At 41.3% G+C, this 26692-nt stretch overlaps 1 protein-coding gene across 3 annotated transcripts in view; it reads right to left on the reverse strand.

Annotated features, from left to right (window-relative positions):
• Window positions 1–26692, reverse strand: part of DAAM2 (dishevelled associated activator of morphogenesis 2) — a 201005-nt gene that overhangs the window by 10171 nt on the left and 164142 nt on the right. For all 3 annotated transcript variants that reach the window (XM_050314848.1, XM_050314849.1, XM_050314847.1), the window contains 8 exons: window positions 25586–25692; window positions 16886–16970; window positions 15257–15363; window positions 14457–14545; window positions 13505–13673; window positions 11671–11778; window positions 10208–10268; window positions 6404–6535 (listed from right to left, as the gene is read on the reverse strand). In XM_050314848.1, the coding sequence (XP_050170805.1) occupies window positions 6404–6535; window positions 10208–10268; window positions 11671–11778; window positions 13505–13673; window positions 14457–14545; window positions 15257–15363; window positions 16886–16970; window positions 25586–25692 (858 nt within the window). The remainder of the gene's footprint in view (window positions 1–6403; window positions 6536–10207; window positions 10269–11670; window positions 11779–13504; window positions 13674–14456; window positions 14546–15256; window positions 15364–16885; window positions 16971–25585; window positions 25693–26692) is intronic.

A 26692-nucleotide genomic window follows, 5' to 3' on the forward strand; every position in this document is an offset into this window, starting at 1 on the left:
CAATCAGCCAGGGAAGCAGAAGAGTGCCAGAGAAAGACTTCAGCACAGGCATTGCCCCTACTGCTCGAACACACAGAAGCTCACAGAACACACCTGAAGCTCATTACTCACAGGGATGTGCTACCTGAAATCTCTTCCCACATAATTTGTTGTTAACTCCTGTGAAAATTGGAAATAAGGCACAAATTAAGAGCAGCGACTAGAGCTGCTAGCTAGAAGGAAGGCCTGTCCAACTCCCATGAAGCCTGAAGTCCATGGGCAGCCACAGGAGACAGCTTTTGCCCCATGCAATGCATTGTGTCCATCCTCTGTGTTCCTCCTGTGCTTAGCAAAGGTGAGTGAAGGGGCACACAGAAACTGAGCTGGTTTGACTCCGTGAATGTCACTGGGGTTTCCTAGTCTCTTAAGGAATCTGGAGCTCAAAAAGGCGGGGCCCTTGCCTTGGGGCTCTTTGATCCTACGCATGTGAAAGTCTCCATTAGAGGGTGGTGTTGTCTGTGAATGTTCTGCACGTGGCCTGTCACCCAACTACTAGCACCAGCTAGTTCTTGTCACACTGGCAAGAGGGGCTTCTGCCACTGCCTCCCCATTGCCACTCAGAGAAGGAACAGTGTTGCTGTGCTGGAAAGACCGAGCTGCCTGGGAGCCTTCCAGAGACACTCATGAGTATAAGGTGTTGCGGTCTCTAAGCAGCAGCGAGGAGTCTGAGAACAGCCTGTCTTTAGTGCCCTGTAACATAGGGCTTAGTAGGTCACAATCACTTACTGTAAAGCAGTGAAAGACAAAAAACCCTAAAAATCTGTGAGCTACATGTGCTAAAATAACTACAAAAGAAATATCTGCAGTTCACTGAAGTAAACATTTTCCTTCTTTCTCTACCCCCTCTGGAGAAAAAGCTGACTGAGCAGAGAAAGGCAAGTCAGGAGATCCAGCCTCTGCTGCCAGCTCTGCCCATGATGTGGCTTGGAAACTCATGCTTCCTTTCTGAGCTTTCCTTTCTCCATTCATTACAGAGCAGAAAGCATTGCCCCACTAATCTGATATAGGAAATGGCAAAAAATCAGTTGTTCGTATCTGTAGGGCACTGCACCAAGAGAGACAAGATGTCTTTTCACTGTTTAAAATACAACAGACTCCTCTGGCTTCTTTACTTCTTATTTCTCTGTAAGTCTGGTTCTGCAACCACCACATATGGTTTTTCAAAGCACTAGTGCTGGGATGAGGGGCAACAAGCTGCTGGAGATGGAGATGCTGTTATGAAGTCCAGGCTCCTGCCTACCCACAGTGGCTTAAACCACAGTGCCTGCCCTCAGGGTCTAAGAGGCAGTGTGGCACAGACCAAGGTGCTCTGGACACCAGCTCTCTCTTCTGCTCTCTGTCAGAGGATTTGTGTCACCCTGTACAAATCGCCTAACTGCTCCATGGGCAGATTCTCTGCCAAACAGTACCTGCTGTCATGTACAAGTGTGAAATTTGCAGCTAAGTCTTCATGTGTTGAAAACCCTTCCCGGAATTTTTTGATGTGCTGTAATATTGTGGAACAAGGACTGAAACTTGCTTACTCCCAAAGTCATTTGGGGACAGATGAGATGGACAAAAGCAAGATGGAAAACTGTGTTTCAGCAGGTTTTCCACTGTAAAACAGGATGGTATATCTTTTTTTTCATTAAAAAGTTCATTTCCACACCATAAGGGCCCCCAAGCTCCATGATATAACAGGTCCACGAGCTCAGTGCCAGCTCTGCTTCCTCTGCCAAACTTTCCACTGAATTTATCCTCTTGCCAAAGCAAATCGTTTAGACAGTTGTTTATTTTAAAAAGCCATTTTAGCAAGGAGAGGGAAAGCGGGACAGCAGCACATACAAACTCTGCTGTGCTTGCCAACGAAATGTTAAACAGTGGCAGAAGAGCTCTGGAAACGGCAGGAATTGGGCTCTATGAGGAGAAGGAAAAACAGCCATGATAAAAATTTCCTTCTGTCTGTGCTGTCTGCTGTTGCAGAAGGAGCCAATGCATGAATGAATTATACCATGTAGCCATGCAACACGAACTGTCTTTCACAGAGAAGTGATCTTGAGTCTGTTGTTATGAAGACACCATTTCTGTACTGAGGCAGTTCAAATAAATGTCTGTTCTCTTTATGGGAAAGATTCAAATCAGTTAATGGAAAGAACCCTGCCAATTTCAGGCAGGGCTGGGCCCAGTTCTGCTTGTGCCTAAATGATCTCCAAGGATTCTCCCAGAAGTTCAGCAGGACTCTGGCAGCCCCAAAATTGAGATACAGGTGCTCTAAACATTTCTCATGTGTTAGCTGCTGACCTGCACTGCAGCATCTGAAGTTCTAAGTTACTGTACAACAGTTATGTGATTTATTTACCAAATGGCTGTTTCTGACTGCAGGCTGCAGTGCCTTCTGTAACACACCTCATCTTGACTTCCTCAGTCTCTGTCCTGACCCATTCCTTACTCATCACCCCCAGTGGCTGACAGAAAATACCAATCCCCAAAATGCACAGCTGAAGTGCATAGCCTGTAATTGGCACCCGGACTACAGCATTTCTCTGCGCTTCATTGCGTTCTGCTATTTTCTTAAATGGATTTTTGTTATCACTGCCTTGCTGTTCTTCAAAACAGTTACTATAGCTGCTAAACTTCTTAAATGTATGTGCAGATTCTGAATGCCTTTCTTCGTCATGATGAACGCTTGTTTGAGAGGAACTGTCATCAGAAAGATTGGGAATGGACACTTTTCCTCCCCACCTCATCAGCCTTGCCCCAGTAGTGGCCTCTGCTGTGCCTCTATAGAGAGGCTTAAGTTTGACATTCAGCACAGGAATGGCAATATCTGACTAAGCAGACTTTGTTCTCCTAAGATGATCCAAAATGTTTTAAAAACAGGTTTGTTATAAACTAAGCACAAAGTAGAACAGCTATGAAACAGTCTAGTGATCTAAGTTCATACTGTCAATATTTAAGTAGATAGTAAAGCTTCACATAGGGCAAATGTCACCTTTTTCAAGTAGGAAATTAAAATTCATACCATGGACGGTTACTGTGCCTCTGCGTGGGGATTTTCATTGCTTCCCCACAGAAAACAGAGAAAAAATTTTCACAAATAATATTCAACCCCATCTTTCTTATGTAAAAAAGTCAATTTTTTGTATGTTCAAACACATAAAAACTGATGAAGGATTCAAGGGCAAAGTTTCACTTTCTACTGCCCCCACCTCACAGTTTATGGGAAATGGCAGAAAACATTATCCCTTGATCTAATGCATATACTCCCTTATAAAGGAGTATTGAAAGTGAGAAAAACACAAAAAGAACAAGAACCAGCTGTGCTGGGGAGCCTGTTTAAAGAGTTGGTCTAAGTTTTCAATCAGTTCTTAACCAAGCCATCTGTTTACTGCATGAAGATACGTACAGTTACAAGGCTTCCCCTGCAAACAGGGATGCCTGCATCTGACAACCTGGCCCTTTAAATTTAAAATATCACTTCCTCTCCATGGCCACTGACCATGAATGGTTCTGTTTAAGCAAAAAGGCCAGAAAAAGTACGGCATAGGATTGTGAAAAATATCATCTGCCAAGAAGGTCAGCACCACACCTTGGTAATGGATTGTTTCCATAACTGAAAAAATTACTTCTGCTAATACTGAAGAAGTTAAAATAAAAAAAATAAAAAACTTCCTAGGTTTGAAAAGATAACTTATATTGTTTTAAATCCCAGCTGAGGAAACATGGCTCTGATTAACTCAGGGTAATCAATTAGCCACATCTATATTTAGAAGGATATCCAATTCCAGCTGTTAAAACTAGGGCTTCATTATTAATAATAAATCTGTGACTCAGACCAGTTCTTCCTAGGCTCATTTGGATATTTTTCAAAGTCCTCCCTGTCCCACTGCTTTTTCTTCCTCAATTTGCTTTGCTTTGAGAAATCAAAAAAGAATAGGATAATCAGATGTCTTGGTCCCTTTCTTCCTTTAATTGGCTAGTAGGTTTCCATGGTAATAAAAAAGCTTGTGATTCAACAAGCACAGAGAGCCCATTGAGGTTGGAGGATGTTATAGGCTTTGCAAAGCACATCTGGTTTGTTGAAAATTTCCAGCTTTCTTTTTTCCCCTTTTTTTTTTTTTTTTTTTTAAGAAAAAAGAGGAAGAAGAGAGGGCCAAAAGAATATGAAGCAAACATGAGAAATAGCTCAACATTGGTAAGGACAGACAGTTCCCTTATAGGAGTCCAAAAGCAGCTTTTTGCCAGTGGAAGAACCAAAGCATAGGTTGAGCAAAAGCTGGAATGGCATGTGTTCAAACATAGTAAGGGTGTGTGAGGAGAAGGTAGAGTAACGTTTCCTAAGCATGTTATAGTCATTAAAATAAAACATCTCTTTATGTCGAGTGCTTTACATTGGCTCTGTCTAAAAAAGCGTGCAACAACTTCCAGACATATTGGTGGGTCTGTAGGGAGTTTCTCTGGTTATTTTTAAAGCAAAAGAATGGCATTTTTCCTGCAAGTGCCTGATCAGGAAAAGTTGCATTGCTGTGCAAGACATGTACCACTTGCTGGTTTTTAACCCCCAACTGAACCTGTAAAGAATCTCCATTGGGCTTTTGTCCTAGTGTGCCAAAAAAGAACACCACCGTCTATAACACCAAACAAAAAGTGTGCAATCTAAGTCACTGACATAGTGAAAATCCTTCCAGAAATGTGTGCCTAATTACAATGAAATTGAAAAATTTACCCAGTCATAATACAGAAGCCCCCAAACCACAGGAAACTGAGTTTTTCTCAATAAATTTAGTGGGGCCATGGAATGTAAAATATATTTTTTGATTATAAAGCCACTATGGTGTGAACATTATTACACTGGAAGTAGTTTGAATCTTCTCAAGCAACATGACAATCATGAAAAATGGAAGTGTTCAAGGCCAGGCTGGATGTGGCTCTGAGCAATCCAGTCTAGCAGAAGATGTCTGTGCCCATGGCTCGTGTTGGGGGGTTGGAACTAGATAATCTTTAAGGTCCCTTTCAACACAATCCATTCTACAGTTCTATGAAAAAATTAGTCACATCACGCTCTCCAAAAATTCTTTACCACATTAGTGTGAGACTGCCCAGCTTTGCCTTTCAACTGCTACAATACCTGCTGCCCCACTGGCATTTGCCAGGGCAGCCCTTGCTGACGGTCAGTAGCTCCCGGTGTTTGCAGCTGCCAGTCGCTATTACCAACTTGATCTCCACAGCAAGGAAATGCTTTTGAATCACAGAATGACGTTACTGCAGAGGTACATGAGTGAGGAGTCTTACTCTTCAGATCCTCAGCCTATATTGTCAAAATCTAAGGCCCACTGATCCAACGGCACAGCTTTCATTATTAATGCAACAGGTCCCTTAATGCTACAAGGACTGACAGCAGAGTGGAAACAATTCAATCCAAAAGAAATAACACATTTGCTTTATAAAGCCAAGCACTTCTAACACGCCAGCCAACATGGGCAGATTTGCCATTATATATCATTTACTTTAGAACTTGCTCTTCTCTAAACATTTTCATATGCCTATGATCTTTTCATATAAATTCTTCCTCACTCAGCTGAAAGACAGAGGAATTAGTGCCAGACTCCAGCCATCAACAAAGAACAAGCACCTCCTTGGCTGTACAGTTCTGGTAATGGAGATGCAGACAGTAAAAGTACAAAATGATCACAGCACCATCTGAAGACTAACAGACGCACACATGATGGTGGCTGTGTAAGACGGATCCAAGAACGTCAAACTAACCATGCATGTTTGGGATTTCTATCCTTGTACTGAAATGCATCCATTAACAGAAACATGTAAGTGGAAAAGATCAGGTATAATCACCTACAGCACTGCACCAGATACAAAGAAAAAACTTAACTCTCTTCCAGCTGAAATCAGGACACCAAACTACCCAGAGGTGTGTTTTTAAAGGAAAGAAACGAAGAACAAATGTCCCCAGCTGAATAAGCAGTGTGGGATGGAGTCAGAAGTAGAAGGTAAAAAAATATGAGGTCATTATCACTATCCAACAAAGGACTCCTTTTTCAGTGATGGCTTAAAAGGCATTCCCTTCAACACCATGGCAAGGTGTGGTATTCTGTTATGGATACCACCATCACAGTTCTGTGCCATACAGGAATAGTGTTAAGGAAGATTAGCAAGAAGTGGGTTAAAGCATTAAACATTCTTTTAATCCTAAAATATATTCTAACTGGATATAGACCATATTAGGAAAAGTAAGAAACTTCAGCCTAAACTATTTTCAGTGTCTACTAAGTTTTCACTACAGTCCCAGCATCTGAAATTGCTGTTTCCATTTTGATTCAGGCTTTTGACTGAGTCAGTGAAAATCTGAACACTTCAAAAGGTATCTTACCTTGTCTCTAGCCTCATTGAGAAGATCTTCTAACTCTGAGAAGCTGAAACTGGCCACAGTGATGAAATCACTCATGACGGGAACAAACCTGTCCCCTGATTCCCGCATGCGTCTCTTCTGATAATCCAGTTCCTGAAAGAGAAGCAAGAGATATAGATGGGCAAGCATTAAAGTGAGCAAGGAAACCCGTCTATTTCACTCACTGCAAAGCAGCAGAGCATGCTCTGCTCCCTCTCCACACACATTCACTCAGAGGTGTAACTCAGAAATCAACATTCATCCAGAGGTGTAACTCAGAAACCACTTTCTCATTAAGTCAAAGGCTTCGCCTATTACGCATGAGAGGGGAGGCCAAGGTGGGATGAAGGAAGGTCTTAGTTACAGTTATTTCTTAAATAACAAGCACTCCCAAGAAATGTTGAGTTTTTAAAGCACCTTTATAATTCAAGTACATGAAGAGCTGCATTTTTTTTCGAACCCCAAATAACAAACCACAAACAACTCTGTATAGCAAGTAAACTTAGAATTTTTAATAGTGAGCTTTCCTCCATCCTCTCTTCCCATGGTGATCCAATATGCTGTATACTTGGGGAAACGGGCTCTAGATCTCCCCTTTATTTATCTGAAAAGCACTAGATAAGCAGCAAAAATTGGTTCTCCCACTGAAGGACAAGAAGACAGACGTCATGTGCAACATTTACTAGCACCCTGCTAACCAATAAGCATTAGCTTGAATGTCATAAAATTCACAGAGTTGTAAACCGAGGCTATTGCAATATGAAGAGTTACAGTAAAAGAAAAAAGACGTAAAACCATAGGAAACTAAGTTCTATTTGTCTGCTACCTACAGAAAGAAAAGACATTGTAAGATTCTTTCTGGCTCCAGTTTTTTAGTTTTAAGCCAAGATTACCCATAGCTATCTCTTCCCTTACTCGATTCACCATGCTTAAAGCATGGAGAGAGCTACAGAGTCCTCAAACCGACTAAGTTATAGTGAGACTGGCAGTCTCCCATGCCTGTGCTTGGCTTCTGTGCTGTTGACAGTCCCATGGGGACAATGAAATCATAATCTGGGCCTCATCTTTATTCTCAGCTGAATAATCACTGGGAACGATAAAGCATTACTTTCTCTGTAGGGAAAGCAGCATGAAACAGCAGGTCAAGTTACGGTCTGACCCTCTGTTCCCTTTGGAAAAAAATATTTTTGTGCTGGCTGCAACTCCAGCTTGCATGCATGTTGGGTGCTCTCTATTACTGGTCATCAAAATAGTAGCTCACCGAGCCAAATGGGTAGGTTTATAAGCATCTATGCTGAGAAACATCTTCAGATTTGCTCCACATGGTGCTGCGGAATGCCAAGAATTACTTTGGCCATCAACAATCTAAAATCAGACATGATATATGTTCTGGTTGGAAAGAGAATGTAACCACTACAAGAAAAGACCACAAGGCAGAAAAGGGGTAGGAAAAGTAATGAGCAGGTGGCCAGAGGAAGTCCACTTTAAAGAAGTGCTACTTCCCCTGCTTTATATTACATTATATTCCCCTGCTTTATATTATCCTTTTCTCCACTGGTTTTCCTACCACATCACAAGGGATGGTCCTGGGAGCACTGTGCAGTACAACACTTTCCAGTGAACAGTTTCTATGTTACAATCACTTTGAATTGGACCTTACAAATACAAGAAACTTCACTTCACATGCTTCTAAGGATTATGAATATTTTTTAGCCACTCCCTCCCATTCTAATTTTTAGGCTAATTTTAGCTGAAAGATGCTCTACCCTCTCCCCCCTCCTCAAGCAGGTGAGTATAACAGTTGTGTCATTTTACTCCCTGTTGAAAGCTACTGTATTTGGAACTGTTACTGGAGAGCATATTTTTCAAAGTAAAATTAAGATTAGGAGGTCTGCTCTTCAATTTCACATTCAGTTCTTCCCTGCAGAATAATTCTCCCAAAATGTACAAAAAAACTAAAATCCACACAATAAACCAGCATGACTATGTAATCAGCCAGAGAGCAATGCCACAGAATAACAGAAGCCCTCTGTATCTTCTAAGAAATGGTCTCTAGTAATCACAATAGGACAACAACAGAGGCCAGAACTGCCCCTGGTGGGCTGGGCTGCTGGTTCTCTAGAGGGATGAAATGATTCAACCATGGCAGTGGTTTCTCGAGCAGTGGTTATGATCTTGCTGTGTGAGAGAAGGACTATGCTGACAGCATTCCCTTCCACTACTTAGCTGTCCTTCTGGGAGCGTCCTACACAAAGGTAACAGCTGCATGAATGTCTCAAAAGTGAGTATGTCTTATTTTTACAAAGAAGGTAGCTGCAAGTCTAGGAAGGCAGATTGTTAGTAGTACCTTTAAGAACATCTGACTGGGAAACTATTTTTAGCTTTCTATTCTTAAGGGGTCTTGAAGAAACACCAGTCACTGGAGCCAAGGCTGTGGTGAGAACATACTGGAATGGAATCAAGAATCGCACCTTCCCCTCCTCCCCCTTCCACCTGACAGTGATCTTCTTTTGTTGCTATAGTGCTGCTTTTTACACGCCAGAAAACCACAAATTGAGCAAGCAGACTGGGAGGTGCTGGCAGCCCCAGATGAAAAATACCGTGGCAGGCAGAAGACTGAGGCTGGAAGATGATGATTGTATGGGAAGGAGAGGTTGCCCATGGAACCCACATATGGGAAAGAGAAGAAAAAATGGCTGTAAAGTCAAAAGAACAAATAATCTAATGAGAGAAAGCAAAACAGAATTAGGTACTCATATTTCAAGGGGGTGAATTGTTTGTCCCAGCCGAAAACTGGGCCCCTGTTCATGTAATGAAATCCATGTCAGCCTTGCCTTTACAGGTACCCTTAATTCCAAAACACTGTACTCCACATGTGCAGCAGTATTTCTTCTCAGTGCTTCATTCTCCCCTACCCCAACAATCCAGAAATAAGGTTGGGAAAGTTGGGTGGGGTTTTTTTGTTTTGTTGGGGTTTTGTTTGTTGGTTTTTGGTTGTTGTTGTGTTTTTTTGTTTTTGTTTTTGTTTTTTTTTTTTTTATGGGAGGATCACTGACTAGTTACATGATGAACTGCTTGGGACAACCAGAAAGCCTGGGGGCCACTGACAGGACAAAGATCCCTTCCTCTACACACAGAGACAGAACATACTCAGGTCATGTGAAAGGAAAATAAACTCATTACTGTCTGTCTCAGAGTGAATGAGAAGGACAGGAGGGTTCTGTGTTAGTCCCTTGTAGATAGCTAATCCTTGCACAGAAACCACCCAGTGTAATTCCCAACAAGTGGCTTTCAGTAATAGCATGAAAAAACCCTACCGTTGTTGCTCTGCTTGCCAGCTCAGCTGCTTCATCTTTGTCTCTGTCTTTGCCTTCCCAAGGAGTGCTCAGAATAGAGGTTAGGGTTGCATCTAATAGTGTACTTACTACCTGTTTACTATTATTCCAAGAGTCATGTGAAACACTTGCTCATCAGCCATCCATCCCCCAGTAAGAAAGAGCAAGAATTTTATTTCTTCTTTCAGTCCATGTCATTTGTCAAAGTGTCCTTTTACTTTCCAGGCTGAGATCAAACAAGCTTTTCATTAGGTTTAACTCTGCTAAAATCATCAGCAGTAGCTCCACACGAGAAGCTTTTATTTATTTTTTCTTGGTTAATGCATTCTGGAATGGAATGGAAAGGAATGAAAAAAGAAAGCCTACTTTCTCTTATCATAAAATATATAGTGCCCCTGATTCTGAGAGAGATATTTTAAGTATGGCGCTTTGGAAACCTTCAGATACTTACAGCTTCAACAGCTTTCAATCCGGTCTTTATGTTGTTGACTTCCTTCTCCAGCTCTACCAGGCTGCACAGGAGACAGACAGAGAGCAGATAAAACAAAAAGAGCAGTGTTACACAGGGATACAGGAACTGTGCAGCAGAACAGGCCCACCAAGTCTGGTATCCGGCCTCTGGCACCAGCCATGCCAGATGATTAGAAATGAGGGGAAGGGGGTCTGCTAGTGCTCTGTGCTGCTTTTTGTATGAGACGAGGCAGACCCTGCTTGCCTGTGGTCAAAATAAAGACTGGGATTTTCCTGGGTAGAAGAGAGAGGTTGCCCTCAGAACATCTGCCCTACGAGCTGGGACTGACCCTTCAACAAGGAGCACACACCACACAGCCAGCTTGCAGCAGTCAGCTGACACATAACCAAGGACCCCAGCTTTAGAACACACATTACTGGAGTCTCAGATTATCACTACATATGATTCTTGAACCATATAACTATTAAATACCATTAGCAGTACATTTACATGTGATTTTTGACTCACTCACAGTCCAAACATTGTTTTTTCCATCTGCACTTCTACCATATGGTAATCTGGGCTAGCTTACACTGTAACTGAGACTATAACTGTACTGTTAACATTAATAAATCCTTCCCTAGACACAAGCAATACACTGAATTTCTGCTCATCACATACAAACAGGAGTCTCTTTTGTCTAGAACTTGTAAGCAAACAAAAACACTTCCATTTCAAGATAACTAGTTAATACCTATTTGCGAGTCAGCAGGCATCTCTTTCAAGTACTTGGTGAGTCATAGCTTGCATCTCAAAAACACTACTTAAGCTTTAAAAAATATTTTTAAGTGTGAAAATACGTTTGTTTTTCACTTGTCGTTCATTAGTTGGACTAGTTCCTTATACAACGAATCATAGCTGGGTAAATAATATGCAAAGGTATTTTTTGAACAGTGCTTTGGAAAGAAAAAAAATGCTAGTATTTTGGTGGATGGCTTCTGTATTCATTTTTCAGAAATTCCTCCAGAAATGGAAAAAAAGACCATTGAATTTTTTGCAGAAACTATGATGCTTTCCACATTTCTGTGCGAGACTGATTTGTGCAACAGTTTGAACAATGTTCCCGATAAAGGCTTACTGTAGACTCTGTGTCTAATTGACTCTGCCTTGGAAACAAACCTGCAATTACCCAGAAAAAATAGCATGACTTAGATGAACAACTATAGAATACAGTGAGTGAATTACAAACAACAGCCAGTCTAGTTACAATGTGTGATTCAGAAACAAAGCAGATATAGGCATATCTAAGTAAAGCTATCAATTTAGTTATCTACAACGAAGAAATTTCAACTGTAAGGCTGGCCTTGAGTTTAGAAGACAGAAATGAAAAAAATATGATAATTAAGCTAACAGAAATCACTGGGAACTCCAGCTCTGGGAACAAGCAATAGCACTGGACTTACTTGACTTTTGCTGCTTCTGGAAGATGCTGCAACTCAGACTGAATATCTAGGATATCTGGATAATTCTTTTCAAAGATCATAATTAAGTAGTGCAACAGTGTAATATTCCTAAGGGGGAAAAAAAAAGAAGGGAGAAATGAGAAGGATGATGGTCATGAGAAGGAAAGGATGGTGGGAGGATTGTGACAAATCAGTGAAAAAGTAGGAAATACGCTTGACTGAGCAAAACAAACATTATATTAGCATTTAGGAGGTCTGTTCCTGAAAGAAAAGTACAACAGACTAAAATAAATTAGTCCTTTAATAACCATCCTTCCTAAAATCTCAAGCAATAGATTGTATCTTAATTTGTCCTGGAAGCACCAGCATGCTTCCATCCAACTGGTAGATGGTGTAACAGAAAATTGCATAACACAGCATAATATCTGTCCTCAATACTTCAGAGAATAAACAACTAATAGTACTAAAGTGACATTAACTTGTAAAGGAGAAGCAAGCTGTTCTCAGAGGCCATGTGGGAAAAAAAATCTCAGAGTTAACTAAGAGGAGGGAGAAGAAGGGGCAAAGAAATCTCCTGCAGTAATGAAACAGCTTAGCTTATGAGTAGTGGTCAGGCTCACTACCACAAAAGAGGTAGCAGCTCAAATAGGAGCAGGTAGAATAGAGATGTATCAGGGATGCAGGAGAAAATTCAAGAAAATTTGTAAAGTAAATGATGAATTTTGCACGTAGAGAGAACCACCCACCATAACAGCTACTTGAGGTGGGTGCTATGTGATTAACTGATGTCAGGGAAGACATCAGATGGCCACTGCTTCACACAGACTGGAGCCTGGGAGCTGGGAACTGGTGAGAGAACAGAATCTGCACAGGATGTTTAATATATGGAAAAATCAAGCCAAGCTACAGTAAGGCCAAAAAAAAAGTTCAACACTAGCTACACAAGTGTTAGCCTTGGAATACGGAAAGGACATTGTAGTAGTCAAAACAGAACACTACTCTATTATGTAGGGATGAGTTTCCTATGGTTTTTCACTGCCATTATTCATTCTGTCACAGCCTGAAGTTATTTCACCACAACTACGGTCTCAGTGGGTCTCAGAAGTCAAGGAAGCACCAGTGTAAGAGATTCCCAAGGAAAACTGTAGTGCTGCTAGAGCCCAAAATTCATATTCTCTCCCTGGTGAGAGGCGGATTGATTTCCAGAACCAGGATGGGGATGTGAGGAAAAACATGGGGTAGCACTAAAAAGACCTGCAGTCCCTTTCCATAAACAGTAAGCTCCACCTTCCTAAACCAGCTGTTTTCCTTATCTGCTCTAGATATAACCAGGACCAGTCTCTCTGAGCTATGCCTTGTGGTTCCATTACTGTTGTAGGTAGAGACACTGTTTATGACAGTCCTGCATCAGAAACATATGCCATGTTTCACAGGAGACAAAATTGTGTTCAGAGTTTATTGTTTTCTTTTTTGCAAAAGCATGGCCATAAAACTTTGGTATAAAGGGCAAATTCCATGGAAATCCTCCTTCTCCCCAGACTTATTTCAGTCATTTGTGAAATACTGCATTTTGTCATCTTTGCACAGCGTTGCTGAAACACAATCCAACAACAGAAGTGCATTTTCCAGAGAAACAGCAGAATCTGAGTGCTGTGTTAATAGCCAGTCTTAATTGCTGCAGATTCTTTAAGAGAGAAAAGCTCTACTTAAGGGCCAAATAAGACATAATTTTCAGTTGTCTATAGAGCTAAAACCAAATGAAACTCTATTTTCATTACTATGATAAGAGATGCAGCAGCACAGCAACAGATGCATTTACAGCATTCTACCTTACCTGTCTATGCTGGATTTGGTGTCTGCAATTTTGTTCAAGCTGGAGACTTTGAAGCCATAAGCACTTCCCCTTTGGCCCTTGTTCATGTAATTCCCAAAGGCCAGAACTACCTCCAGGAGTTGCCTCAAACGCTTGCTTCGGATGAGTTCTTTGGATGCCAGAAGAATGGCTTGAAAAGAGAGAGAAAAGCAGAAAAGGTTATTTTTCAGTGGCTCTTTTTAACATACTTGGGCCCATAAGTGAAGTACCCTGAAATGCCCATTTGACTATTGCACAACAAATGCTGCAACACCGTCTCTGTGTGTACTGTCCTTCCTGCTCCCTCCCCCCCCCCGAATAAGGACAACTGGAAGGAAAATACATCTAGCTTGCAGGAAGCTTCTCTGAACATAGGATCAAGGCTGTTCTCCCATACTTTATACTCTAAAAACAGAGTCAGTGAGAACGAGGGGAAGGCTTGAGCTCATCTGGAAGTGCAGATTACAATATATTCCACCCTTCTCTGCAGTAACTATGGATGTGGTACAGAAGCCATACACCTCCCCTACTTGTAAGTTAGACATTCCAAGAATATCAGTGTCCTGAGGCAACTATTCTAAGTGCTCTTTGGAGAGGGAAGGCGCAAGGACTTGAGGGTGAGAAGGGAAGGCTGACCTGCACAGAAGGGTCATGAAAGATGGAAGTTTTTGGCAGCTCAGCAGAGCCTGATAGCACAGTCACATCTGTCAGGTCATATTTACAGTGTAACAATCGTGAAACCGGCTTTATTAAGTCAATGAGTGCAAGAAGAGTGTCAGACAGAATTAATTGCTTAGGATATGACATGCTTTGGGTCACTGGCCACTGGCCCTACAAACATGGCATGCATAACATCATCTCTTTTGAAAACAAGCCTCTCTTGACCTTCCCTGCCCCTCTAGCCAACTCATGGCAAAAGCTTTATTAACCATACCTTCCACTTTTGGTTTTGCTTCTGCCAGCCTCTCTGGAAACTTCTTCTTAAAGAATAATGCCTGCAGCCGTTGCTGGTAGTGGTCGATCCTGCATGAAGGGTAAAGGAAAGCCAACACTGAACTGGAAATCTAAAAGCCCAGGGCCAATATGCTGCCCACATAATCTAATGGTTGGATGTTCAGTCCCATGAGGCCTAGGCTGGGATTACAGACATAGTTCAAACATATAACTATATAATCAATCTTGTTAAGAAAATTGAGGACCTCAAGTCATATCTTGATCTCAGCTGAAAAGGAGCTGGAAGAATTCCCATTACTCTCAAAGTATGAGTTATGGAGATGCCAGATGCACCTCAACTAGCAGAACAAGATGTTAATCCTGATTAGGGGTGTAGTAAAGCTGGAACAAGAAAGAGGGTCAGAGGATGAGGAAATGGATAACTGATTGGAAAAGGGATCGATATGAAAACCTGACTCCTGGCTACACTACATGTATGTATCCATACTTGGATATGAATTCCTTTTTGTGGACAAGTTTAGGCAGAGGAGGCAGACTCCTGCTTGCCATCCCAGGACTAGGCCTTGTGAACAGAGAGTGCTTATGCTTATCGTCAGTAAAAATTTTGTGTCATGAACGGAATACTTGTAACATTTGTGGGCTTCTGGCAAAAGCAGGGTGTAATGCTGGCCCACAATCTCTTGCACATTCCCTCCAGTGCCAGATGATCCATTTTCAATAACAATTACAGCTGCTTCCAAGAAGTCCTGTGTGCACTTTCCCATAATGTATCAAACAGACCTGCTCATCTCAAAGAGGAAACGATCTGCTCGGGCCATGCGCTCAATTTCATGTTTATGCTCCTCCAGCAGGTCAGTATCACTCTTTTCAGGAACGAACTTCAGTAGCTACAGTGAGAGACACAAATCAAACACTGAGATATAAGATCCAAGGAAAATGAGAAGGAAAACAGAAAGGCACAAACAAACTCTGATGGAGAGAGAAGGCCCTCAGATTTCTCTGCTACCATGGGGAAGAATTACATTGACTCAGCCGTGTGACCATAACTTCAAAAAAGTGCAGCTGTGTCTACAAAACTGACCTTTTCTAAACCTTTGCTTGCTGTTCTGTCTTTATCCTTCACTGACCCCATTAAGATTAATTTTTAATTCTACAGGGAATTTCCCATTTCAAAATCTTAAAGGCCAAGTGCTACTGCCACTTACCCAAGGGGAAATACAGAGGGAACTTGATTCCCACAGCATTACTTGGAGTTTAGATTGGTGAAAACAAGAGCAGGATGTGTCCCACACACTGTGAAGTACCCATCATGCCTATCACAGACTATACACAAAGCCTCATCTATCTCTCTCCTGGGTATGCCCAACACTGCTGAAACAATAAACAATAACCAAGCAACTGGATATAGCCTCTGACACTGGCTGCTATTCATATGCTGACCTTAAAAGCTCATACTTTGACAGATTTTTGACATATCTGATTGTAGCTGTGCTTTAGTATGGTCATAAATACTGCCATGCACACAGCCTCATTGCACGCCCACAAAAACTGCTCATAAGGCGTATCAAGCACTTTGCTTTTTATCGCTTCTTAATATTTTACTCCACTCTGCAAAAATATGATATTCAAAGGTGTGGAGCACTGGGAGCTTGCAGTTACTTCTGGAGCAGCTGTGAGCATTCAGGTAAAGTGGCAAATAGGCTATAAATTTCCAAAGTGGAAAAGCCTTTTGTACATGATTAAATACTGTGACTGCACAGAAAGAGAGAATTGTATTTGTTAGACAGTTCATAACACTGCTAAGGAACTTGTTATCATCTTTGCATCTTTGGTCAAAGCATCATCTGTCACCATCTGCAAATGGGGGAAATAGGGCAATGGTGGTTTAATTGTGGGGGTTTTTTTCCTCACAAGTTACATAGTCGACCAAGTGCCAGGGATGTAAGTCTCTGACTCCCTTTCCAACCATTCCAGTTCTAATGCAAGATCTCTCCTAGTCCTGGTTCTAACCATCGATGTACATAGCCTGGTTCCTGGCATTTCCCAAAAGAAAAGCTGCAGGCAAAGAAGGGAGATGAAGAAAAGAGAAAAGAAGAACAAAAAATGGAAAAAAATTATGGGAAAAGAGAGACCATGAATATAAACTCATACCACCTGTAATCTGCATATTTTGCATTAAAAAGGAAAACTTATGAAATCAACCTGATACAAATACAGTTACAGGACAGAGGTATACCCCGACAACATTGGGAAAAATACTTTTCTCATGCTCCCATGTGCAGTTACACTGACATGGCAGGGCCAAGTTCAGATCTGCAGAAACACCAGCAGAGCCAGTATATACATCCACTTGAAAAAAAGGCAATGAAGGATTAAAAATAAGTTATATCTGACTGCAATCTTTCTCACCTGCTCAAGCATATCCTTTGCTAGGTCTTCTTGTTCATCCATTTTCAATATTGCTTGTCTGATTTCTTCATTAGACAGCTTCAGCCTTTCAAAAGTATCAACATTGTACCATTAGTTCAAAGCTTATATGACTCTGACAGTTCAGAAAGTAGGAGTCCTGAAACACTGCACTAAATAGGCATGAAACAACCCTGGCAAGCTCTACTGTGAAGTTACTACTCCAGAGTATTCAGTAAGATGAACAAATCAGTCCTAAAGACAGAGATTTTATAGATCACATGTTTTTATCCTCTTCAGCTAATCAAACACACATCAAAAATCAGATGGTGATTAAGAACAATCAGGTCCTCATAAATCAAAAGTGCTTCCAGCTTTCCCCATACCAGATACCTCCCTCATCAAGTTCTTTTGCTGTAGTAAAACTCCTCAAATCCATGTGATTTAAGACTGCGAGCCCATGTAACAACCCAACTTGTGAATATTAAAGCATCTCACAGAGTAACAAATAATAGGACTGAACATTCCCTTACTGAGAACAGGGTTTCTTGTAAGAAGACTTGCTGTGCTAGGTAAGTTAACTCTTTCCGCAGTGACAGCTGATGAAGGGATAGACAGCATCTACATATCCATGTTTCATAAACAAGAGCTTATTAACGTTACCTAAGGTACTAAAATTACACTCTCCTTACCACCTACTTCTGTCCACCTGTGTGCAACGAGTAGGGGTCATCAGCTACAACTAAACACAGAATAAATTAAGAAAAAATAAAAAGTCTTGAGGTCTCCACTTGAAATCCAGGGCAGCTGGATCATCACTGAGATGATGGACACATGAAATGAACTTGGTGGTTCTCAGAGCAGACGTCAACAAAGAAATGCATGAATGAGAAATTCTACCCCACCAGCACCAAACCACGACATTCTCACCAGTCATTTCAGGACAGTAGAGGAGTTCCAAAGGAACCATAAAGGAAAGGCTGTCTCAATTTTGGGACTGAAACAGGACAGTGTGAAAAAAATATCTGAGGAGTGAAGTCTACAGTCTCCATAGGCCTTTTACAATCAACATAATTAATTAACAGCAGAAAGAGAAAATGCAAATATAAATAAGAGACGGGTTGATGCATGAGACAAAATGTTTTTGTCTTCAGTGCTAAAAAATTCCATGTTGAAATTTCACATTGCCATTTGGATAGAATCATATTTTTGGAACTAGGTAAAAGCAAAAGAAAAGCTTTATTTTTATAACAGGAAATATTACTAAATCTAAGAAACTTAAAACATTTTAATATTGCCCAATATAACCAACAGCTGGAAACTAAAATGTGAATCAACAGACATTTGAAAGCTTTTATGGATTACATCTCTAAACTAATTGCTCTTATTCTGTTCCTAGCTGGTCATCATGTCTTCTTTTGACAAGGAGGGCAAACTGATACCAGCTAAGCAAGATTACATACCGAATTTCCAGAAAAGCTACATAATTGGACTACGCTTGGATAAGACATAAGGATTAAAAGTTTTACAGTGAGAAGGCTGAAAACTTTTTACTTCAGGTCATCAGTTTGACTCCAGATCAAAGCAACGAACTTCAGTACATGGACTTCTGCATAAAGTTTACAGCATCAATCAGAAAATGGGTTACTTTTGGCTTTAATAATGAATTGCAAAGTCCATGGCTGTGTGACCCCGAACTGATTGAACACTGTGACCAGATGAGGGCTGAAATTGGTGGCTGTGGATCTGGTTCCTAGCACACACATATTACACATGCCAAACAATTTGGTGCCTGCAGTTGTTAAAGTGTTACATTTTGTGGGTTATTTTTCCTTTAGAGAGCACCTTTGCATTTTTAAGAATCCGGAGTCTGAAGATTAGTGTGTCTCATAACACAGGCACACAGCCTGTGAGAGGGAATGCAATAAACCATCCTATTAACACTGGGGTGAAGGGGGTTTTGTTGCTATTTTCATTGAGGTTGAAAAGAATGAGGGTGAGTTTCATATTTTTTTCCATGCAAATAACTTGAGCAATTACTGCACTGACCACCCATTACACAGTGCAAGTACCTCTGTGTGTGTTTGGGGATGCAGTAAACAAGAACAAATAAGCAGGGTTGAGGTAGATCAACACAATGATGTCGTGCACATTATTGCTGATCTTGCTGTTCAGCTCAGGAGCCCAAGGACTTCAGACTCCAAGCTCCTCTGTTTGCTGCCATTCATCAGCACTAAATACACTTCAAAACATCTTCTGTTCAAAAATAATTGAGAGCCCCAAGGACAGACAGTTATACAAACACACTGATTTCTTGGATCGTTCTGTGCCCTCTGCCATCAGCAGAAAAACATCTGGCTTGAGTGGTTTAGCCTGCAGTAGAGAGAAAGCTCGCCAGTCCCCTGCCAAGAAGCAATTTAACTCGGTCACTTACAGGACTGTAACAGGGTCACGGTGCCTGCAGGTGTGCATCCTAGATTATTACCAATCTAATTACAAGTATGGAAAAATTTACAGCAGAACAATCTTACTTTTCTAAAATGGGTTTGTTCTTCTTCTTGGACAGGATGCATTTCAAGAGCATCAATGGCACAAAACATAGATCTCCCTACTTAAAAACTCGCTGAATAACTGGCCAAAGAATTGTTAATCAAGTGATTCTTCTTGTATTTTCAAAACTCATGCCCAGCCATGCAGCAGATTCTAAAGATGGCCAGAGTAATGTGAAACAGATGTGCTGCTTTTAAACAGAAACAGGTGAACTGATTAAAGAAGAACCTAAAGCAGATGTGTAAAATCTTTCAATTTAAAACTGAATAGAGGCATCCCTCAGAGCCTAAAACTTATAAGAGACAGACACCAAATTAAAGTGGGATTATGGCCCAAAAATTTACACTACAGAAATTACATTTTGGTATCTCTTGGAAAGTCTGCAATGACTTTCTTATAAGCTTTGCAGATCCAGGCACTCTTCCTCCTGTTCCTGGAGGTAACTCAATTTGGAACAGTGTACAATTCAAGCTATATTTCCTCTGCCTTACACTTCTCTAAATCATGTATCCTGGGATCACGATTCAGGAAGTAAATGTGACCAGAACAAAACACAGTGCCCCTTTCCTCAGCTGCAGCACATTCATTCATAGCACAGATACTGGCTGTTTTTTCAACAGCAGCCTGACACTGGTCAGATGACGAAAAGAACAGATCTTCATGGAGAATACTCCCTCCTTCTGCCCTCACCCGTACATCTGGTGGCAGCATATGGAAGTCCAACTGCTTGAGTCATCTTCAAGCAATGTTAAAGCTCAACAACTACCAAATAACTTCTGATATGGTACTTAGCCTGCCTCCCTCTATCCCCTCTGGCTTCATAAATAATCTCTATTGACTCTGTAGAGTAATTCATCACTAATCTCCCCAGGACACCTCGACTGATTTAACACCAGCTTCACTTGCAGACATCAAGTGGTTTATTGTTTCGTCCTCTTGGAGAACACTGGTAGCCTGACTCAGAACATGCCTGGGAGACATGTTGCAGTTTTACATCAACTTCCCTTACAGACATTTAGTGCTCACTCATTTTTCCTCCTTAAATATACCCATTGATTTAACTCACAGTAACCTCCCCCCTTCATTTCTTCCTCACATGAATCAAAGCAGAATACTTGTCACTCATTAACCATCTCCCCCTCTGAGGAAATTACTTCATGGGCTTGTTCCTTGGATCTTGCTCAGCTTTTGAGAAAAAAGAATGCTTGCCCACTAACAGAGAACCTGCAGATTTTTTGTAGCTATGTTAAGCTCCCACAGAACAGGGATCACAGTCCCACTCTTACCTTGGAGAAGGGGATTGATTATCATGTATCAAGGTCATTTTATAGCTCCTACTGAAATACGGTGCTTCCAAAAGATGCCAACAATAGTAGCTGTGACAGTGAGAGGCACTGATTGATACTTAGCTACATCCTAAGGCCAGTTTGTATAGCCCACGCAAATCTTTATTGCTGACTGTAGAATTCTCTATCTCCACAAGTCATTTCACACAGACTACTAGTTAATTCATTCCCAAACCTTGTGACTGTAGACATAAGCTTTCTCTAACTCCTTAGCTCTCCTAAGGCTCTGTACAACTGCCAAGCTACAGGCTGTTCAATAGCTGTGTTTTGGGAATATTTATTGTCACTATCCCATAGCAGCCTCCTCTCAGAAGCAGCATTCAGGAGTCAGGCTGGTCTGACTGCACACTCAGTCAGAAGACAGAAAGATGTAGCCATTCTTTCCACATCCTCAGCTTGTCAATGAAGACAACAGTGCTTTAACTTCTGTGGCACAACAGTTGGGACATTTTACCAGGTACATCTTACACCATTACATCAACGTGTTGGGAAAAAAATCCACCAGTGCCTTTTAAGCACTTCACTATGAAAGTATTCTGGTAAGTGCATAAAGAAACAGGCTTTTCTTTTCCTGTCCTCCTTCAGCAAAAGCTCATGGGTGACCAAGCCACTTTTTATCCAAATACTCTCCATTTCCTTCCAAGAAGGATCTGGAGATGACATCTTTCTTACTCAAGAAGAGGCAGGGCCAAACTTGGGAGTCCCCAAATTACAGTCAGATATTGATGAGGGAGTGGTTCATCTTTTATCACAACCCTACCTCCTGGTTCCTAGTTGCGACCTAAGACAGGATAGCATTGACTAACATGCTCGGTTTGCCTTTGAATATCATACTCAGGACAGCAAGTAAAACCATTTATTGCAGACATTCACTTGAAACCAGAAAATCTCCTCAGGAACCCAGGAGGGCTTGTTGCCCAATGTTTTTCAAGACAGCACTCTAAGAAACTGAACTACTGAGTCAGATTAGCTGTTTCTGTATCAAGATATGATCTGTATCCCAGAATATCATACTACTTCGAATCTACTGTGAAATAAGGATGAACACTGTACTGTCACATGGCAGAAAGGCACATAGGGACTGGGGGCAGTGCAGAGGCAGTACATGGAGACTGACATTGGCTGAATGACTTGTCCTCTTAATGTCTGAACTGAAAGGGTTTAAAAGCACTGATAAGCTACAGTGATGTGAGAAAAATACTTGATCTCTCCAGTATTCTCTTTGAAAATTCTGCCCAAGACCCTTTTCTTCTCCCTTATTGATATTTGAATTGAAAATCATGAAAGCCACAAACATTTGGTAAAGCTGCCTGCTAGTATCTATCTACTGTCATATTCACATTTAAAACTACTATTGTGTAGTCAGATTCTGCCTTCTGCTACTACTGGTTTTGTGACATTTTGCTAGCATTCCTACTGTTTCCAGTAACCTTCCTCTTGAGAAGGTTACTGCTGACTCTGGGCCACAGGAGTAACAAACACATCTCAGAAGAACACTGATATAATTATTTTTCTGAAATTCATGCAAAATAACTTGTGAAAAAAAAAAGTTCTGCAAGTATATGTTCAGCCTTCTTCCAAACAAGATGTCTTAGAGAACTGAATCTCTCCAGAGCGTTTCATAGACCAAGAAAGTAAATGATACATATTTTGGGCATGTTCTGCAAGAACATTTAAAGATATGGTACTTTACGCTCTACTTTTACAGTAGAGCAGTGAAAATATTACCCATGACTTAAGTAATGGAGGTAGGGAGAAGCCATACTGGTGAGAGAGGTCAGAGAAATTTCCAGCTGCTAGGTGAAAGCAGGGAAACATGGGGATCTGGGATGACTCCTTCAGACCATACAAGTCTGACACTAAATCTCCAGCCTGGAGGAAACTGAAGACATCAGGAAGTTCATGAGAGATAGCAGATTTCCAGTGTGACAGAAGTATCTGTAAGAAACATCATTAAGAAAGCTAAACTGGAGGTTGGTGGCCTCCTGAACTCACCACAAACAGATGGTTCCATGTCCTAGTTAAACTATGACCTACTGGAAATACTGTGAGATAAACTCATCTTGTGCCTGTTCAAACTTTTAAAGTGGACCTATGGAACAGAGCTTTGTTTTAGATCCATCAGGCTCTGTTAAAAAAAGATAATTTAATCCTTCCTCTGCAGGAACACTGAAAGATCTACTACTATCCAGTAGCTGAAATAGAGGTTTTTTTATGGAAACAGAGATGGAAATGGGGAGGAAGGCTTACGAGTCTGTTAACTGTCAGCAAAAATAAACTAGCAATTCAGTTTTCATCTCTTTTCAGTCTACCATGCTGCAGTCTCTCTGCAAAAGAAAGCAAGAGACATCTCTTTCTCATTCTTGCTAGGTTTTGGCTTGTTGGACCATATGAAATATGAGCTCTGCCTGACCCCTTCTAACACAGTGTTAGTAAAACAAAAACATTTGAGTAGGGGAGGGAAAGAAAACCCAACCCATGCAGCTATTTTACTTTAAAGGACACGACAGTTTAGCATAAACAAAGGGGGAATAAACTACAGGGATATATGCACAGTAAGAGTCAATTGGAAACAGCTGTTGGCAGATAGCGTGGTAACCTGAAAGCTCAGGGTTGCACAAACTCTCTTTGTTTGTCACCAGTTTAAAATCCCCTGCCATTGAACATGTGTGCACACCCACATGCACATGTGTGTGAGGTGTGCTGCAGGACAGCAAGGGCATGGCAGCAGACAGGGATGGTTTGGCTGGGAGCATCTCTCCTGTAGGGTTTAACCTAAAGGGGGAAGAAGCAGGTAATGAAAAAAACTGCAAAGGGGTCATAAAACCCTTTCAATTATTGTCTGCAGCAAATCCTCCCAATTGCTGTCTTTAATAATAGAACCATATAAACACAAAGAGCAAAAGAGGCATGAATGTAGAGGTGTTATTTTAGTTCTCAAAGATTTTTGCTTCTCTGGTTGCATTTAAAAGGGAAATTTGGGGAGGAACACCAATCCTGGGCCAAGCTGTAAGATATTTCTGATATTCTAGGTGTAACACTACCTGTTAAAAACTTAAAATTATCTAAGCCAGTGATAGCCCTGGAAATTGGTGTTTTCAATAGCACAGCACAGGATAATTAACAGGGCACAACACAAACTGGCAGGCTCCTTAGGGACAGCTCAGCCTCCAAATCTCTATCACCCATGTTAGGCCTGCAATAAGAGCAAGATAGTTCCTAGTGGAGAAGCTGACAGTGACAAAAAAACAGTTTTTCACCTCTGGTTTGAGTCCAGAAGAGCAGTTTGAGGTGGACTGACTTCATGTCACACCTAGAATGAACACACACTGTCTAGAAGTGCAAAGTTCATGCTTCAATGACACTGCTGCTGGAGGCAGCAGAAGGGAGAATAAAACACAGAGACCATCCTTTCTCTCTCACTGTATAGAGAGGATTCTTCTCCAGTAAGAATCACCCAGACTTGCATGGCAGAAAGAGGTGAATGTTGAAAAACACATATTACTGCCATCCACACAGCTTTTGTTTTGGAGACAGAAGATTTTTGTAATAAATATCTAGTGCCATACCAAGTCACGGACCACCTTCCTGGATTTTCCTCAGCCCAGCAAACTGCACACATTATGTTACCACTTCTAGGAAATGTTCCACCTGCTTACATGAGTTAACCCAAACCTCGGACACAATTTAGTAGGTCCATCAAACAGCATGAAAATCCTGTTGCCTCTGTGCCTCCCCATTCCTCTGCCCCAGCCTCAGTCAGCTGCCAACACCAGCAAAGACATGCGCTGGCAACTGCTGCAGAGAGAGAAATGTAAGCCTTCCCTCACTGAAGGTTTGGGTGGTGGGGGTCCTGCTGACATGCAGGCTAATGCCACATAAGTAGCATAATGAGAGCCTCCGTGGGTTTCACTAAGCGATGGAAAGAACTCATTCCAGTCCCAGTGGTTTGGCTGAAACTTTGCTTTTAACTATTAGCTTGCTGGAGCAGAAAAGCATCACATCTGTATGAACCCCTATTTTCGACTGATCATTGGAACAGATTTTCTGCTCAGTACTGCCACAGCTTTAGGTTCTGTCTCCAGCCTTGCTGTCACTCCTCTGGTAGGAAAAGCAACTTTCTCAGATTGATCAGCATCTGCACAAATTTGATAGCTGGAGACAGACATCCATGACAGTACTTATGTTGGCAGGAAGACATGAGAAGATATAAAGGGCCCTGATGTCACTGCATTTGAATGCATTAGTCATTGTAGGAATACGCAAAGGGAACTGCTGGCTTCCAACACCTAATTTGCAAACAGAAGACCTAACTCTTGAATATGTCACCCTATGTTTACCACCGTTCTCACCACAAGTCCAAAATGACAAAACTGAACATCATTCTCAGCTCTTCCTTATTCCAGACAGAGATGCTCAGAGCAACATTTAGAAAGAAACACACAAGAGACAAGTGACAGACAGAGAACATGGGGCACACATCACTTAGAGTGAAGTGCAAGCACTGTCAAAGATCTGCTTTCATCCAGCAGTGAGTAGTGGTAGTTTTCTGATGATGAGTCTTCAGGTACCTGCTGGTGTTCAGCTGTTTGATGCACAAAATGTGTCTACGCACATATTTTTATCAAGTGAGATAACGTTGGACAGACATGCTTTTATGAAACCATAAGAGAGGTTTGTCTGAGGCCCTGCAGGTATTAGCAGGTCTAGCTGGGAAAAGAAACATGTCCATTTGTTTAATTCCATTCCCTCTTGCCCCAGCATTGACCATGGCATGCCCTGTGAGCTAAGGGTTAGTCACACTTACTTGGAAAGGAGAATGACACAATTCTGGGCCCTCCTGCCATCGATCACAGAGAGCTCTTTCACCTTTCGCGTGGAGAGGTAAAGGTCTTCTGTTGAGCCCATCTCTTTCTGCATATATTTCAAAAGGAGGGAAAACAATCAGTATTATGTTTCTCAACCAAGACTGATTGCTTTAGCGGAGTGTAATGAACAAACCCATCCCAAACTAGAAAAATCCACCCACATGGTAAGAAAAAGAGACAAGAAGGGTAGAAAGCATGTAGGTACATCCTGTATTACTAGACAAACAGAAATAATTCATTAATACCTATGAGATCATCTTTCATCCCAAATACTGGACCCGGTTCTGACGTAGTGGGCTCACCCTACCAATAGTTATGTTATTATGCAAATGTGAAAAACTGGCATGACAGGAAAATCATGCACATTATGATATAGCCCACTGGTGTCACAGCATATCCTTCAGTGGATGCACCTCCTGCACAGGTTACTCAACATTCTCAAAGACTGAAGCACAATCAGTAAAAATCCTTCTGTCATCTCTTAAGGCTGGCATTGGACCTGATCAATCCATATTATATGAGAGATGCAAACAATAGGGCACAATGGCATTTACCTTACTAAATGGTCAAAATCTACATCTAAACTATCTTCTCTTTTAAAAACTAATTAATACATTGAATTGTACAGAAATATTTTCCAAAGTTCTATGTATATCCCCACTGCTGTATTCATCACCTGAAAAAAACTCCCTAGAAAATCTTGTCCAGAATGTTTGTCACAGGACATAGAGAAAAAATATTTGCAAACTCAGTCTGACCATCCAGAAGCCTCTTTCTGTTTCCTTGTCCTGCCTACACATGACAGTCATGGTATTTGTTTCACTTCCAGAGATTGGTTTTCTGTAGTTACTTTTCAGTATCTTTTAACACCATTCCTTAAAGGGCAGTAGAGGTAATGATTAAAGGTGTTGATTCTCAATAATAGCACTGTAGTTACCAACAGAGAAGAGAGAATTGGAAAGAGTTTTTATCTTCCCAGCTAACTGCTGCTGGAACATTTTCAAAAATCCCTTTCCATGAGACCCATATTCTCAGGGCTTGAGATT

This window comes from Myiozetetes cayanensis, unplaced genomic scaffold (assembly GCF_022539395.1).
Source record: "Myiozetetes cayanensis isolate MyiCay16 unplaced genomic scaffold, myiCay2020 scf2-11, whole genome shotgun sequence".
Classification (NCBI taxonomy): domain Eukaryota; kingdom Metazoa; phylum Chordata; class Aves; order Passeriformes; family Tyrannidae; genus Myiozetetes; species Myiozetetes cayanensis.